General features: G+C 37.3%; 1 protein-coding gene across 1 annotated transcript in view; it reads right to left on the bottom strand.

The window, feature by feature from the left end:
- SPTLC3 (serine palmitoyltransferase long chain base subunit 3) overlaps positions 1-12,334 on the bottom strand; it is a 197,127-nt gene that overhangs the window by 44,241 nt on the left and 140,552 nt on the right. Inside the window, exons 7-9 of the mRNA XM_042895331.1 lie at positions 6,298-6,489; positions 4,884-5,038; positions 3,859-4,007 (exon numbers count right to left, since the gene is read on the bottom strand). Coding sequence (XP_042751265.1) covers positions 3,859-4,007; positions 4,884-5,038; positions 6,298-6,489 — 496 coding nt within the window. The remainder of the gene's footprint in view (positions 1-3,858; positions 4,008-4,883; positions 5,039-6,297; positions 6,490-12,334) is intronic.

Genomic DNA, 12,334 nt, shown 5'->3' with positions numbered 1-12,334 from the left:
CCATAGTCATATTAGCAGTAACACAGATTAATAGTAAGCTAATTAAGTAAAATAGTGCTCAACAACTATCTTTAGATGCACTGCACCACATGAAAGGTTCTGCAGTCCTCCTGTGTGAAGAGCTGCCTCCTGTATTTACTTGGAACCTTCTACCAACTTTACACAATGCCCTGTAGATCTCGTAGGGGAAGAGACAACTAACAGCCAACTCAAGCCACTCTTCCAAGCCACACATCATTTTGAAGACTTGTATAGTTTTCCCCCGTTGGCTCTTTCCAAGCCAGATGCCTGATATTTCTGCCAGCTGAAGACAGCAAGTTCAGTAGTTCTTTACCCAGAAGTTGTTTGAGACTTTTGATGATCCCTGTTGCCCTTCTCTGACACATTCCAATTCTGCTGAGTGCTTTTGACCAGAACTGCGCCAAGTACTTAAGATGACAGCAAACCACGTCTTTATACAGCAGCATACTGAGATTCTATGGTTAACTTTTGGTTCACTTCCTAATCATTTCCAGTATTTGATTTGCTTTTTGACCACTAAACAACAAGCTAATGCTTTCACGGAACTATCACTTATAACCCTAAGACCTTGCTCCTAAGGGATAACAGTTATCTTGGACTTAAAAATGAAAAATATTTTTCTTCCAGATCGAAAGTCCCAGAAAAGCCTCAGGAATGTGTCTTAAATGACACTGTTATACTAGGAAAGTGATTTATTATTGTTATAATTAGAGAAAAGAACTAAAAATGGTGAGAAAAGTCCTGGAATTTTTTATGAAGTACAAATCTAGAAAGACCAGCCACAATTGCTACCAAGTTCTTACGCTTCTGTGTTTAATTGCATTCAACTGACACGTGCATAATAATTTTATAGAAAGCATGAACAGCTCTCACTGTTCCGAGCTATGTTTATACACCGTCTTCAGTTACTTTTCTGAGAACGTGAGATAACTGTTCTGCATTTATTAAGGTTTAGTTCCACTCAATTTCTTTAATGAAAGTGTTTTGTGAATATATAAACAACTATGTTAAAACTTTCATATCAACTTATTCTAAGAGCAAACTACCTGCAACAACATCCTGATATGGCAGCATTTAATATCCACTCCACAGTCTGCGCAGTTTAGGCAGAAGACCCAAAGGACAGGTTTACCATCACATATTCTTTCAAACTCTTACAGCTCACTGTATTCATAACTCACACCACTTAGTTGTTGTTGTTATCAGCTTAGTTAAAGCTTTGAAATGCTATCTGCCTGGGAACAAAGCCATTCTATTCTATTTTACTAAAATGAAGATGGCAAGTAATAATTAAAGCAATTAAAAAGCAAACAACCAAAACAAAGCAAACAGAATTTTTCCAATCTGCTTGAGTGTGATCCATAACAGACCTATAGTGCCTTAAGCGGGAAAAAGAGAAAATAACAGAGGATATCCACACTACAGAGAAGTATTTTCCTTCAGTTGCTTATAATCATAGAATCATAGAATCACAAGGTTGGAAACGACCTATAAGATCATCTAGTCCAACAGTCCTCATCACTCCTCATCACCATTGCCACCACAAGCACTAAACCACATCACGCAGCACGTCGTCCGGATGCCTCATGAACACTACCAGGGATGGCGACTCCACCACCTCTCTGGGCAGCCATTCCAGTGCCTGACCACTCTGAGAGAAATAGTTCTTCCTATGTCTAATCTAAACCTCCTCTGATACAACTTGCGGCCATTGCCCTGTGTCCTGCTCATTGCCTGGGAGAAGAGGCCAAATCCCTCTTCACCACAACCTCCCTGCAGGAAGTTGTAGAGTGCAATGAGGTGTCCCCTGAGCCTCCTCTTCTCCAGACTGAACAATCCCAGCTCCCTCAGCCACTCTTCGTAAGACTTAATGTTCTTACTTAGATGCAAACAGGCTGCAACAGAGCCACGGTCAGTGAAGTAACCACTCCGCAGAATTAGTCTGTGGAGGAACTTTTCTCTATCCACCAGCCATTCAGACACAGAGCCTCTGCTAGCTGCCTAGGAGAAAATGCTACGACTGCTTTTCCATGTGACCTAAGCCAGGTCTTAACATTATTTCCCTATTTTAATAAATCCTCCCATCCTAGCTGCTCTCTGATATTCATTCTCTAAAAAACTTTATGCTATGCAGTAAATTATGCACGATGAAGTTGTGCTGAGACAAAAAAAATTAAGCTATCTCTTTTATTTCACGTACTTTGATATCAACTGCAATATGTCCCTCATGTAAAAAAAAAGCCACATTTCAGTTATGTGGGTGCTGACCTGCCTAGAGATATACTTGTTCATAGCCCATTCCTGCCCTGTGAGTAGTCAGAGTGAAGATCACGGGACTGTTTGTGAACACACTTGAGTATGAAAGTAAAACTTTGCTGACTGTTTCAAGATAACTTCAGGAGTATTGCACAGGAGTACAGATAAAGACCTAGAAATCCATACATTGTGGAGTTAGATGGATAAAAGTGGAAACACTTAAGAGATTGTGGATCTGGTGCTCAGGGATATGGTTTAGCAGTGGACTTGTAGTGTTAGGTGAATGGTTGGACTTGATGATCTTATAAGCTTTTTTTTTTTTTTTGAGAGTAAGTCAAAAGTCATGAAAGTGTTCCACATCCAAATGATAAGGAAAGGAAACACCAGACATATTCTTTGAAGTACTCAAATGAACCCAAAATATTCTCAGATAAACTAGAATTCAAGTAAAAAAGACACAGGGAAACATACCTTAGATGACTAGTAACAGACAACTTTTAAGCATGCAATTCATGTTAAACAGTATAATGCCACCACATCACCACATGGGTCACCTAATAAAAAGATAGTAGGTCAATCTATAAACCACTTGGTGTGGTCTCACTGCCAATATTTTACTGGCAAATCAAACCATGATGACAAGATAAGTAGTTTACAAAGTTTCCATTATTATCATTATTGTTATTACTATTATTGTCTGGAAATGAGTCATAAAATAAAAATACGATTTCCCACAAGAATTTGGAAGGAAGATGTTTGCTTTGAGAAATATGAAATGAAAAAAAACAATTCAGGTTGCATATATATATATATACATATATATATACGTATAAATTTTTTTGACAGCTCTCGAGAAAGATTAAAAAAAGCTCCAAAGGAGACATCGTCCTGCATTTCTATGGGTGGAAACAGTTTTCTCTGAATGCAGGCTGATTGCACTATTAGAAATGCATGATTATACCCACATTTAATACTGGTTCAGTAAAAGGTTTTGTATAAAAATACAGGATTGAGGATGCATGAGGTACGCAGCCCACAAAGTTAAAACCATTAAATCCAGAAATGACAGACTAAAGATAATGCTGAGATACAGAACCTTCCTGAATCTCTTCTTTACAGGCACAGTGGACATTTATACGCTGTATCCAATAATGTCTCATAAAACATAACAATATATTCTTAGAAAATTGATAGAAAAAATATGGGAAAACTCATCTTCATAGTCAGAAACCCTTTCTGTGGTAGATGGCATATATCAGTGACAGATGCAGTTCAGTTTGCTCTAGAACAATTATCAAGTCTTGGTTTATCTCTTTGAAAAATAACCCTGTTACTTTCATAGTTAAAAATTCCAGGCCACTTTATGATCCACTCATTTTAGCTTTTCCAAAAATCAGTAATACCTTCTCATTTTAAAAATACTGTTCTGTGATAATTAATAAGTCATCCCTTTTGGCACTCAAACAAGTACCTGTTAATGTGACTAAAGCATGACTAAAAAAAATCCAGTTTCTTCAAGATATCTGTAAGAAAAATCATGTAGTTACAGAAACTTTGGTCACCATCCAGCTGTTTACTCACCCATTTCTTGTCTAGTACTGCAGATTCCTGTTCCATATTTTTGTAGCTCTTTGGTTACAGTTTTCAAAGCGTTAGGATCTGTTTCTGCAAAGCCGAGGTAGTTATAAGAACCCATATTGATTACATTCTTGATGGTTCTTCCTGTAAACCTATAATCAAAGCAAATTTTAAAGAATGCTGTGACCCTTCTTTGCACTCAAAACAAAAACAAACAAAATTTCCAAATTTTGTTCCATTGTCAGCCTTCCATTTGGAATTCACAATCCTTATAATGTTAACATCTTACTTAATAATTATTGTATCCTGCTCACAACGAGCAGGAGAGCTGTAGATGGCAATATACCAATATTAGGTGAAATGGCACTTCTGTAGATTTAAAAAAAAAAAAAAAAAAAAGCCGAGAACTTTTTATGGTCCAACTTAGAGAGATTATTTTCTCAAATGGCTCGCCAACAGCTTCCACTGGTGTTACTGTACTTACAGAATAAACATGAGGTGAATGACATGGGAAACACTGTGATACACTCCATCCTAAACACTGTCTGCATGATGAATTTCCATATCCATTTAACTCAGTAACAGATAGACTGAAATGATAGACTGAAATTTTCAAGTTTTAAACTGGTTAAAACTCACTTCCAGAGACTCATTATGCAAGATAGAAGCCACACTTATGTAATGCAAGAAATTATTATTCTAGTCCAAAGGGATATAACAAATGTTGTAATATTCTGGCTAAGATGATATAAATGAAGCACAGGAAGTTCTTTCTTAGGCTGATAAAGATAGGCAAAACTAGTTTGTTACAGAGTTCAGTCCCTTCCAGTCTTCATTGCTAAACAGTGTTCAGAAGAAAGGGGATAGACTATCAGAACTGTACTGATTTCAGGAAAAAAAAAGTGCTGATGTATATATTAGTTGGGGATCTTGGTATGATGCACTAGATGCATTTTTTTCCATGCTTTGCAGATATATCAGGATGAACATTTACAGAGCTGAAAGCTGAAGAGTGTCAGCCAACTCACCTAAATGTCCAGTTGTAATCATCTGTAACGCGTTCCATGAGGTCAAACTGCGGCCCTGGGACACTGCAAATTGGACGATTCCAGTTATCACGTATTCTCATATAGAGGTTTCTGGTGTAAAAGTTCTCAAAATCTTGATAAAGTGGCACAAAATCCTGGTTTGAAAACATGCACAGGGTTACGTTGCTAGGAAGGTGTCTGCTAAGGAACTCAAGCCATTCCCATTACATAGGAAAAACTGATGGATTAGTATGCAGAAGGTTACAATCACCACATATTTTATGCTACAAACAATTCCAATTGGAAATTATCTTTATTTTCTTTGAAGTACAGGTTATTTATTTATTTATTTAAATTTCATATGGTCCAGAAGTTGGCATAATTCTCCAATCCAATCTTTGGGAAGGTCAAGATGAAGTCACAATACTTTCACTTACATAATCCACATTTCTCAAATGGGGCACTTTGTTATGTGCAGAGTACATTCCAAACCTGAGATAAACAACAGGTTGTATCTCAGTAAATGTTTGATACATTAAAGCAAGTCCAGTGTACCTGGTTTCAGCATTGTTGGCCAGACAAGTTTGGTTGACGGTAAGTTTCTGTCTGTGAATTTTAATTTGGAAAACAAACTAACAGGAAGGTACAGAATGAAAACAGACATTTATCTGAAACCCTAACACAGTCATATTAGACACTAGATAGAATAAACTGGTAAAAGGAAATGACATGGTATGTAGGAGACTGAAGAATGAACTGAACATGTTGTGCCTGGTGGATGGTATGGAGATTTGACCAGCATGTCTGAAAGCAAAATAGTGCATGAATAGTCAAAACATGAAGTGAATTCAAAAGGAAAATCCAAAATAAATATATCATAACACTATGATATTTCATTTGAAAATGCACATATCTTCAAAAAGTCAAAACAGAAAATCTTTTTTGAGAATTTTATATGTAAGAGGAACAGAAACACTATTTGCATTTTTCCATTCACTATGCCAAGTGTTATTTTAAATTACAGTGCAGTCTGTACAGGGCAGGGAAGGTGGAACAATAAAAAAATCTAAACAAATTCAGAATGCAATTAAACTTGCAGGGGTGCAAGTTTCATTTAGGAATATGCAAATTCTAGGCAAGGATTCACAAGAATTCAGGCTACATTCACTTTGCACCAGGACAATTTCCACATGTTTTGTGACCAGCTGTTTGACAAACGAAAGTGAGCAATTACAAAGATGGGGCTCTGCCTATTGCTACAATAGACAAGGTAAGAAAGTCAAACGGGACAAAAAAAGATCAGGGTAAAGAGATCGGGAGAGATGATGTATTTAACAGTAAGGGGTTTCTGAGTTTTCTTTTTCTATAGATTGAACTAAGACACTGAGGTACATAACTTCTTTTTCATACGTACTTTTTGTTGTTGTCTCTCCTGTGCAACGTTACGTTTTTCTAGTCCCCAGGCTCTCATAAAATCTCGCAGGTAACCAAATATTGTGCCCACTCCAAAACCCACAAACGTAAGAACAGCAACATACATTGGTGCTTGTTCAAAGTGCTCAATAAATGTTTTTTTGTGGGGAGTTCCATTTGTTACACCATTCTTCTGAAAATACAGAACAGAAATTTGCAACATTTAAATAAAATAATATTTTATTTGATCAAAGCTTATACCAAAACCTTAGATCTTGAGGAAGACATTTTTGTCTACTATGGCACAAATCCAGAGAGGCATTTAGAGCTCTCACCATATCAACTAATGCAACCTATCCTTGAAGAAGAGGACCTCTAAAACTGCCCTTGGTACTGATCACTGCAAGCATGTTCCATTTTCTCTCCTGTCAACCAATGTCTTCAATTGCAGATGTCTTCCACTTACCACTCCCATGTCTATTTTGAAACATTTAAAACTTATGAAAGACTAGCAACGCATTATTGTGTAATTGGACAACTATTTCAAAGGTGATTAAATGGAAACCACAATATTCTGTTTTTGCAAGACAACTATAAAAAGGGAAGGGCAGCATTGAAAACTCACCCACATCGAACCTGACGCTGCTTCTTGAAGTCTTTTGTAACACACTAGAGCAGCTATCCCATACACAAGAAATCCTGCCTAATATAGGGCATCTTTACCATGATGCTCTTCTTGATGTGAGCAAGTATCCAAAACAGCAGTGATCCCAGCCTTTTAGATCAGATTATTCTTTTGAATAGAGGTCATCCCCTTAGTTCCTTAAAGTATGACAGTATTTTCCTGTTACTTTCTAGTGATGTCCAACCTACCAATTCAAAAACATTTTAAAAAATGTAATCCAGAAAAAAAAAATCCAAAAACAACCACTCTTTGCCTGTGGAATGAATGAGCAAAAAAACAAACAAAAAACCAAACAGCCACAACAAAAGAAGGAGGTTATCTATTGATGCAACATAGCAAGTTGAAATACAATAATCATGCTAAGAACCACCACAAATTATCTGCACTTCCTAGACAGATCTAGTGTTACTGGTCTTCCTACTGCCTTAAGCTGCCGATATAGTCAAAAGATTTTCATTTCCATTGTAACGTCCAGTCTTGGTTTCACCATGTTTTTTTGGAAGAAAAAAATGCTGAATACAGAACAGAATGTAAAGATTTCATAGGTAACCAAAAAAAGGAAAAAAAAAAAATCACTAGGAAATGGTGAAAATAACGTGTTTAGACTTAGGAAAGATTTACTGCCCTGTGAAGGAGAAGGAATAAAAAGCTGTCTCTTCCAACATGAGCACAGAATTTGGAAGCGATTTTACACTAGCACCCCTACCTAAAGCTAATTGTTCTTTTAGGTCAACCTATCTACCATATAAAACATTTTGTGAGCCCAAATTAAACACATCAAGTCATATGCCAGGTAAGACACAACGGCTATGTGCACACTACATCACAACACTGAATTTCATCCAGGACTAAGCTAAGTCCCGTTACCTTACATGTGCGATGGACTATGAGCATACTTATGGTCATCTATGGCAATTCCACTGACTTTGTACTTTGGCAAGCTGTGATGATGTGACAATGAACCTGAGTTCAGAGGAGAGAATTAGCATGACGATTCCGTTCATCCATTTTATTAATAAAACTTTACTATTACGTATTTCATTTGTAAAGAAACTGAGAAGCTTTGGCTTAGACTCCTGCATTGCAAAACTCTTCTGCAACACTCTTTTGCTATGGAACTCTTGTTTGAGCTACGTTCTGAGCTCAGATGCTCCCATTTTATGCATTGGTATATGCATTTAAAGATTTAACCACTGTCACCTCCTATGCTTACAGCAAACAGCTAGTGGTAAACTGCACATCAACAGGAGTAAAACACTAAGAACATGAAGTCAGATAGTGACCCAAATTTTCTAAAACAACAGACTATCAATGTTCAAAAACAAGAGTCTCAAAAAGCAGAGGTTAGTATAAGGCTGAGAAAACAAATTCAGAAACATACAGTGAATTTTTTTCTAAAAACAGAAGTGGGTAAAACAGGGGCATTCCATCCATCCCTGGAGTTCCACAAAAAGAAAAAAAAAAAGAAAAAAAGAAGTAGAGGAAGACTCCAAGCACTGAAATAACCAAAATAGGTGGATTCCAGGGAGTCATAAAACTGGATGCTTTTGTGCTGCACTTCAGATATACCATACCTGAACTCTAGCAATTCTTAGCAGATGATGAGGGAAAGATTCTGAAAAAAACAGTGAATAATGCTTTCCTTAGTACATTCTCCCAACTTCCAACAAACTGAAGCTTGGATATTTCGTGATCCTGAGACTACATTATCACATTTAATTGTCATTGGGGATACCATGAATATGTTCTTATTTTTGAACACACAAATAGTATGGGAAAAAAATAATGAATTTCAATAATTGAGTTAGCCTGAAAAAGAAAAAAAGTATTTCACAAATTTTTATTAGGTAATTGATACTTCCACTTGACAAGTTACTTTACGACCATTGGCTTCCACTCAGTTTTCCTATTCAGCTAATCATGCTCTCTCTCCAGTCAGAGATCCCTGAGGGACTGATTTCCCTGCATTTCCCTGGCCAAAGGTTGTATCTTTGTAACCCTCCAATTCTGTCTTGACAATGCCAACTTAATCAGCAGCTCAGAGCTGCTCAGCAACTTTATTCTTCACAAATCTTGAGTAAATATTATCCTTTGTGATATGCTAATTCCAAATACTATTGTCTTGTTTAAAAAAAATAATTCTGCTGATGTTCCAAATCAAAATAGTTTCTCACAAGTCTGCCACTGAGTAAGAATACTTTCTAGGCACAAACACAAGGAATCCACCAAAGCAAGGAATAAAGATAAAAAAGACAGGAAGCTAATAGATAAAATTAAAAACAAACATATTTTAAAACCCAGCTCAACAAATCTAGGATTTCAACAGCTTTGTGGAAACAAAAAGCAAAATCGGCATTATAATATTTATCCTCCTTGCACTGAGGCTTACTTAGCTTACCAGATCACATTGCCTTGTACACTCTTACAACCAAAGATCATTCTGGCAGCCCTGCCTCATAATCTCCATCTGCAGTGCACAGTTATATAGAATCCTTGTTGACAGATCTGGCAGCAGCCTTAAACCACAGTTGCATAGTGGTTTCCAGTAAGACAGTCACAGCAAGAGAATTTCTGGGCAAAGTTTTAATGCCAATGAAGTCAATAGGAGCAATTCCAGTACGGTCAGTCAAGCCAGCTTTAAATGCAATACATCTTGTATCCCTATATTGTGCAGTTTACAAGAGAAGAGGTAACCATGTACTCCAGTATAATTTATGAGTAAGCCCATGAATGGAATGGAGATGAGGAAACTGAGACCTGAGAGCCAATGTTTTCACACAAGACCATTCTGTAGAAGCAATGTACACTGCAAAGAAATCCAGAAATCACAGTCTCCTTTTTGAAACCTCTCCTTAATTAATATTTTGTAAGCTATTATGGCTCCTTCCAGTACAGCAGCAGTAGGTGTATATATCCTTGAAATAAAACTACTGGGAGAATAAAGTCTTTTTCTTTAAACATATTTCCTCTCCTAGAAATAAAAACTGATCCAGAAACAGATGAAACTTTTATTTTACACTCCTTCAGTTTAAGAAGCACATTTAATCTGTTTCTGGATCAGATGTTATCACGTTGTTGCATAAAACCTATAAAAACGCAATGTAAGCTGAGAGATCCACATAACGCTGACGTGACAAACACAAATATGAAAGGGATAGATGTTGAAAAACATAAATCAAATGACAGCCACATTTGCCCAGTTTCTGCCTGATTCCAAGAAGCCATTGAAATCTCATGTGAATTATGACAATGCATTGCTACAGCCAAAAACCAATGGGAGCACAGACTGACAATCACTGATGAAACATCTGGTTGCTTGCAGATAATTTGGTTCTACACAGAGATGAGCGGAGCTACTAAATGCCTTCCTTGCTTCAGTCTTTACTATTAAGATTGCTCCTTAGGAGTTTCAGATCTGGAGATAAGAGAGAGAATCTGGACAAAGGAAAACCTCCCCTTGGTTGAGGAGGATCTGGTCAGGGACCATCTAGCCAAACCTGACACACACAAGTCCACAGGTCCCAATTATGCACTCATGAGTGCTATGGGAGTAGGCAGAAGTGACTGCTGAACAACTCTCTATCACCTCTGAATAGTCACAGCAAATGGGAGAGGTGCCTGAATTCTAGAGAAAAGCCAATATTGTTCCAGTCTTCAGAAAGAGCAAGAACGAGAAGTCAGGAAACTACAGGTCAGTCAGCTTTATCTCCATTCCTGGAAAGGTGATAGAGCAGCATATTCTGGATGTCATCTCTAAGCAAATGGAAGAATCGAAGATTATCAGAAAGAGTTAACATGGGTTCACCAAGTGGAAATCATGCTTCACCAATCTAGTAGCCTTCTATGATGTCATGACCAGCTGGGTAGATATGAGAAGTGGTTGTTTCCTACCTTCAGTAAGCCTTTTGACAATGACTCCTATAACATTCTCATAGGTAAACTTAGGAAGTGTGGATAGATGAGTGGACAGTGAGGTGGATTAGAACTTGCTGACTGAGAGAGCTCAGAGGGTTGTGATCAGTGACGATGAATCTAGTTGGAGGCCTGCCTGGAGCAGTCTGCCCAGAGAGGCAGGGGAGTCTCCTTTGGAGATATTAAGAACCTGTCTGAACGTTTTCCTGTGCAACCTACTGTAGAGAACCTGCTTTAGCAGAGGAATTGGACTAGATGATCACCAGAGGTCCTTTCCAACCACTATGATTTCTGTGATATAGTGTTTTGTAACTTGAGTGGTAATCTACATGAAGAATACATGCAATTTAACATCAGAAGAAAATCAGAAGAAAAATGGTTTGTTGCAAGTACTAAATAAACTGTCTACTCTGTATTCTCCAAATTTACTGAACTGCATGTTTTCATCTGGTATGAATGTAGTACAATAAGAACTGAGCATTGCTGAACAGTCAGAAGAATGTTTGTCAAAAGAAAAGACATCTTCATATAGTACAGAAGCTTAGGTACAAAGATGTGGGACTAACATGAAGAGTTTCTCTGGAGAGCTTCTAAGCCAGTAGCAAATCATGAAAATATAACACAATGATGGGGACAGTGAGTAGGACATGAATGCAAGAAAATTTTGCTTTGAACTGTAGGTTTCAGAAATTGCTGTATAAATAGGTAGTATCCAATGTCAACTAAGATTTGTCAAACAGTATACAGGGAAAAGAAATTGCATAGTAAATTCTTCTAGTAACTATATACATTCATTACAAGCAATACTAAGAAACACTAAAACGAAAAAGAATGTGGAAAGCCTGACACAATTACTATTCTGCCTGCCCTTGCTCCCTGGGTATTCTAAGTGGACTCAATTCAATATAACTGGAAAGGGATGAGAACAAATATGAAGCTTAATAATTTCAAATTATTAGAGACATAACAGTGAAGTTCACTAACCAGAAAGACACTTACAAACACCAGAAGGTATTTCCTAACCTTATAGCAATTACAGAGTAGAAAGCCAGGCACATTGAATCAGACAAAAGAACTGGATGAGATGCTTAGGTTACAGCAATCCTGGCAGAGTTCCCAGCCTTTGAGCTGCAGCAAGTGTTTGCTATTATTTCCAAGGCTCATAGTGAACTACAGGAGTCACACTGCCCAGCCACATCAGATTATCTCCCTGTCATTCATATCCCATGGCTTTGGCTTTAAGAATGAGTGGTGGGAAAAAAAAGGAAAAAAGAAGTTGACATGATATTGTATCACTTTGTGCACATCACTAACAGCAATCTACTAACACAGAAAATTTCTTCCAGAAATGACTTAGCATTTAGGAAGTCACTGAAGTCAATCAATCAATTTTCTATATATTTTCACTGGGATTGAAACTGTAAATAAACGGAGAGATACT

This window comes from Lagopus leucura, unplaced genomic scaffold, assembly GCF_019238085.1.
Source record: "Lagopus leucura isolate 7727_CA_CO unplaced genomic scaffold, USGS_WTPT01 Super-Scaffold_73, whole genome shotgun sequence".
In the NCBI taxonomy this organism is placed as follows: domain Eukaryota; kingdom Metazoa; phylum Chordata; class Aves; order Galliformes; family Phasianidae; genus Lagopus; species Lagopus leucura.
This window is presented reverse-complemented; position numbering and strand designations above follow the sequence as displayed.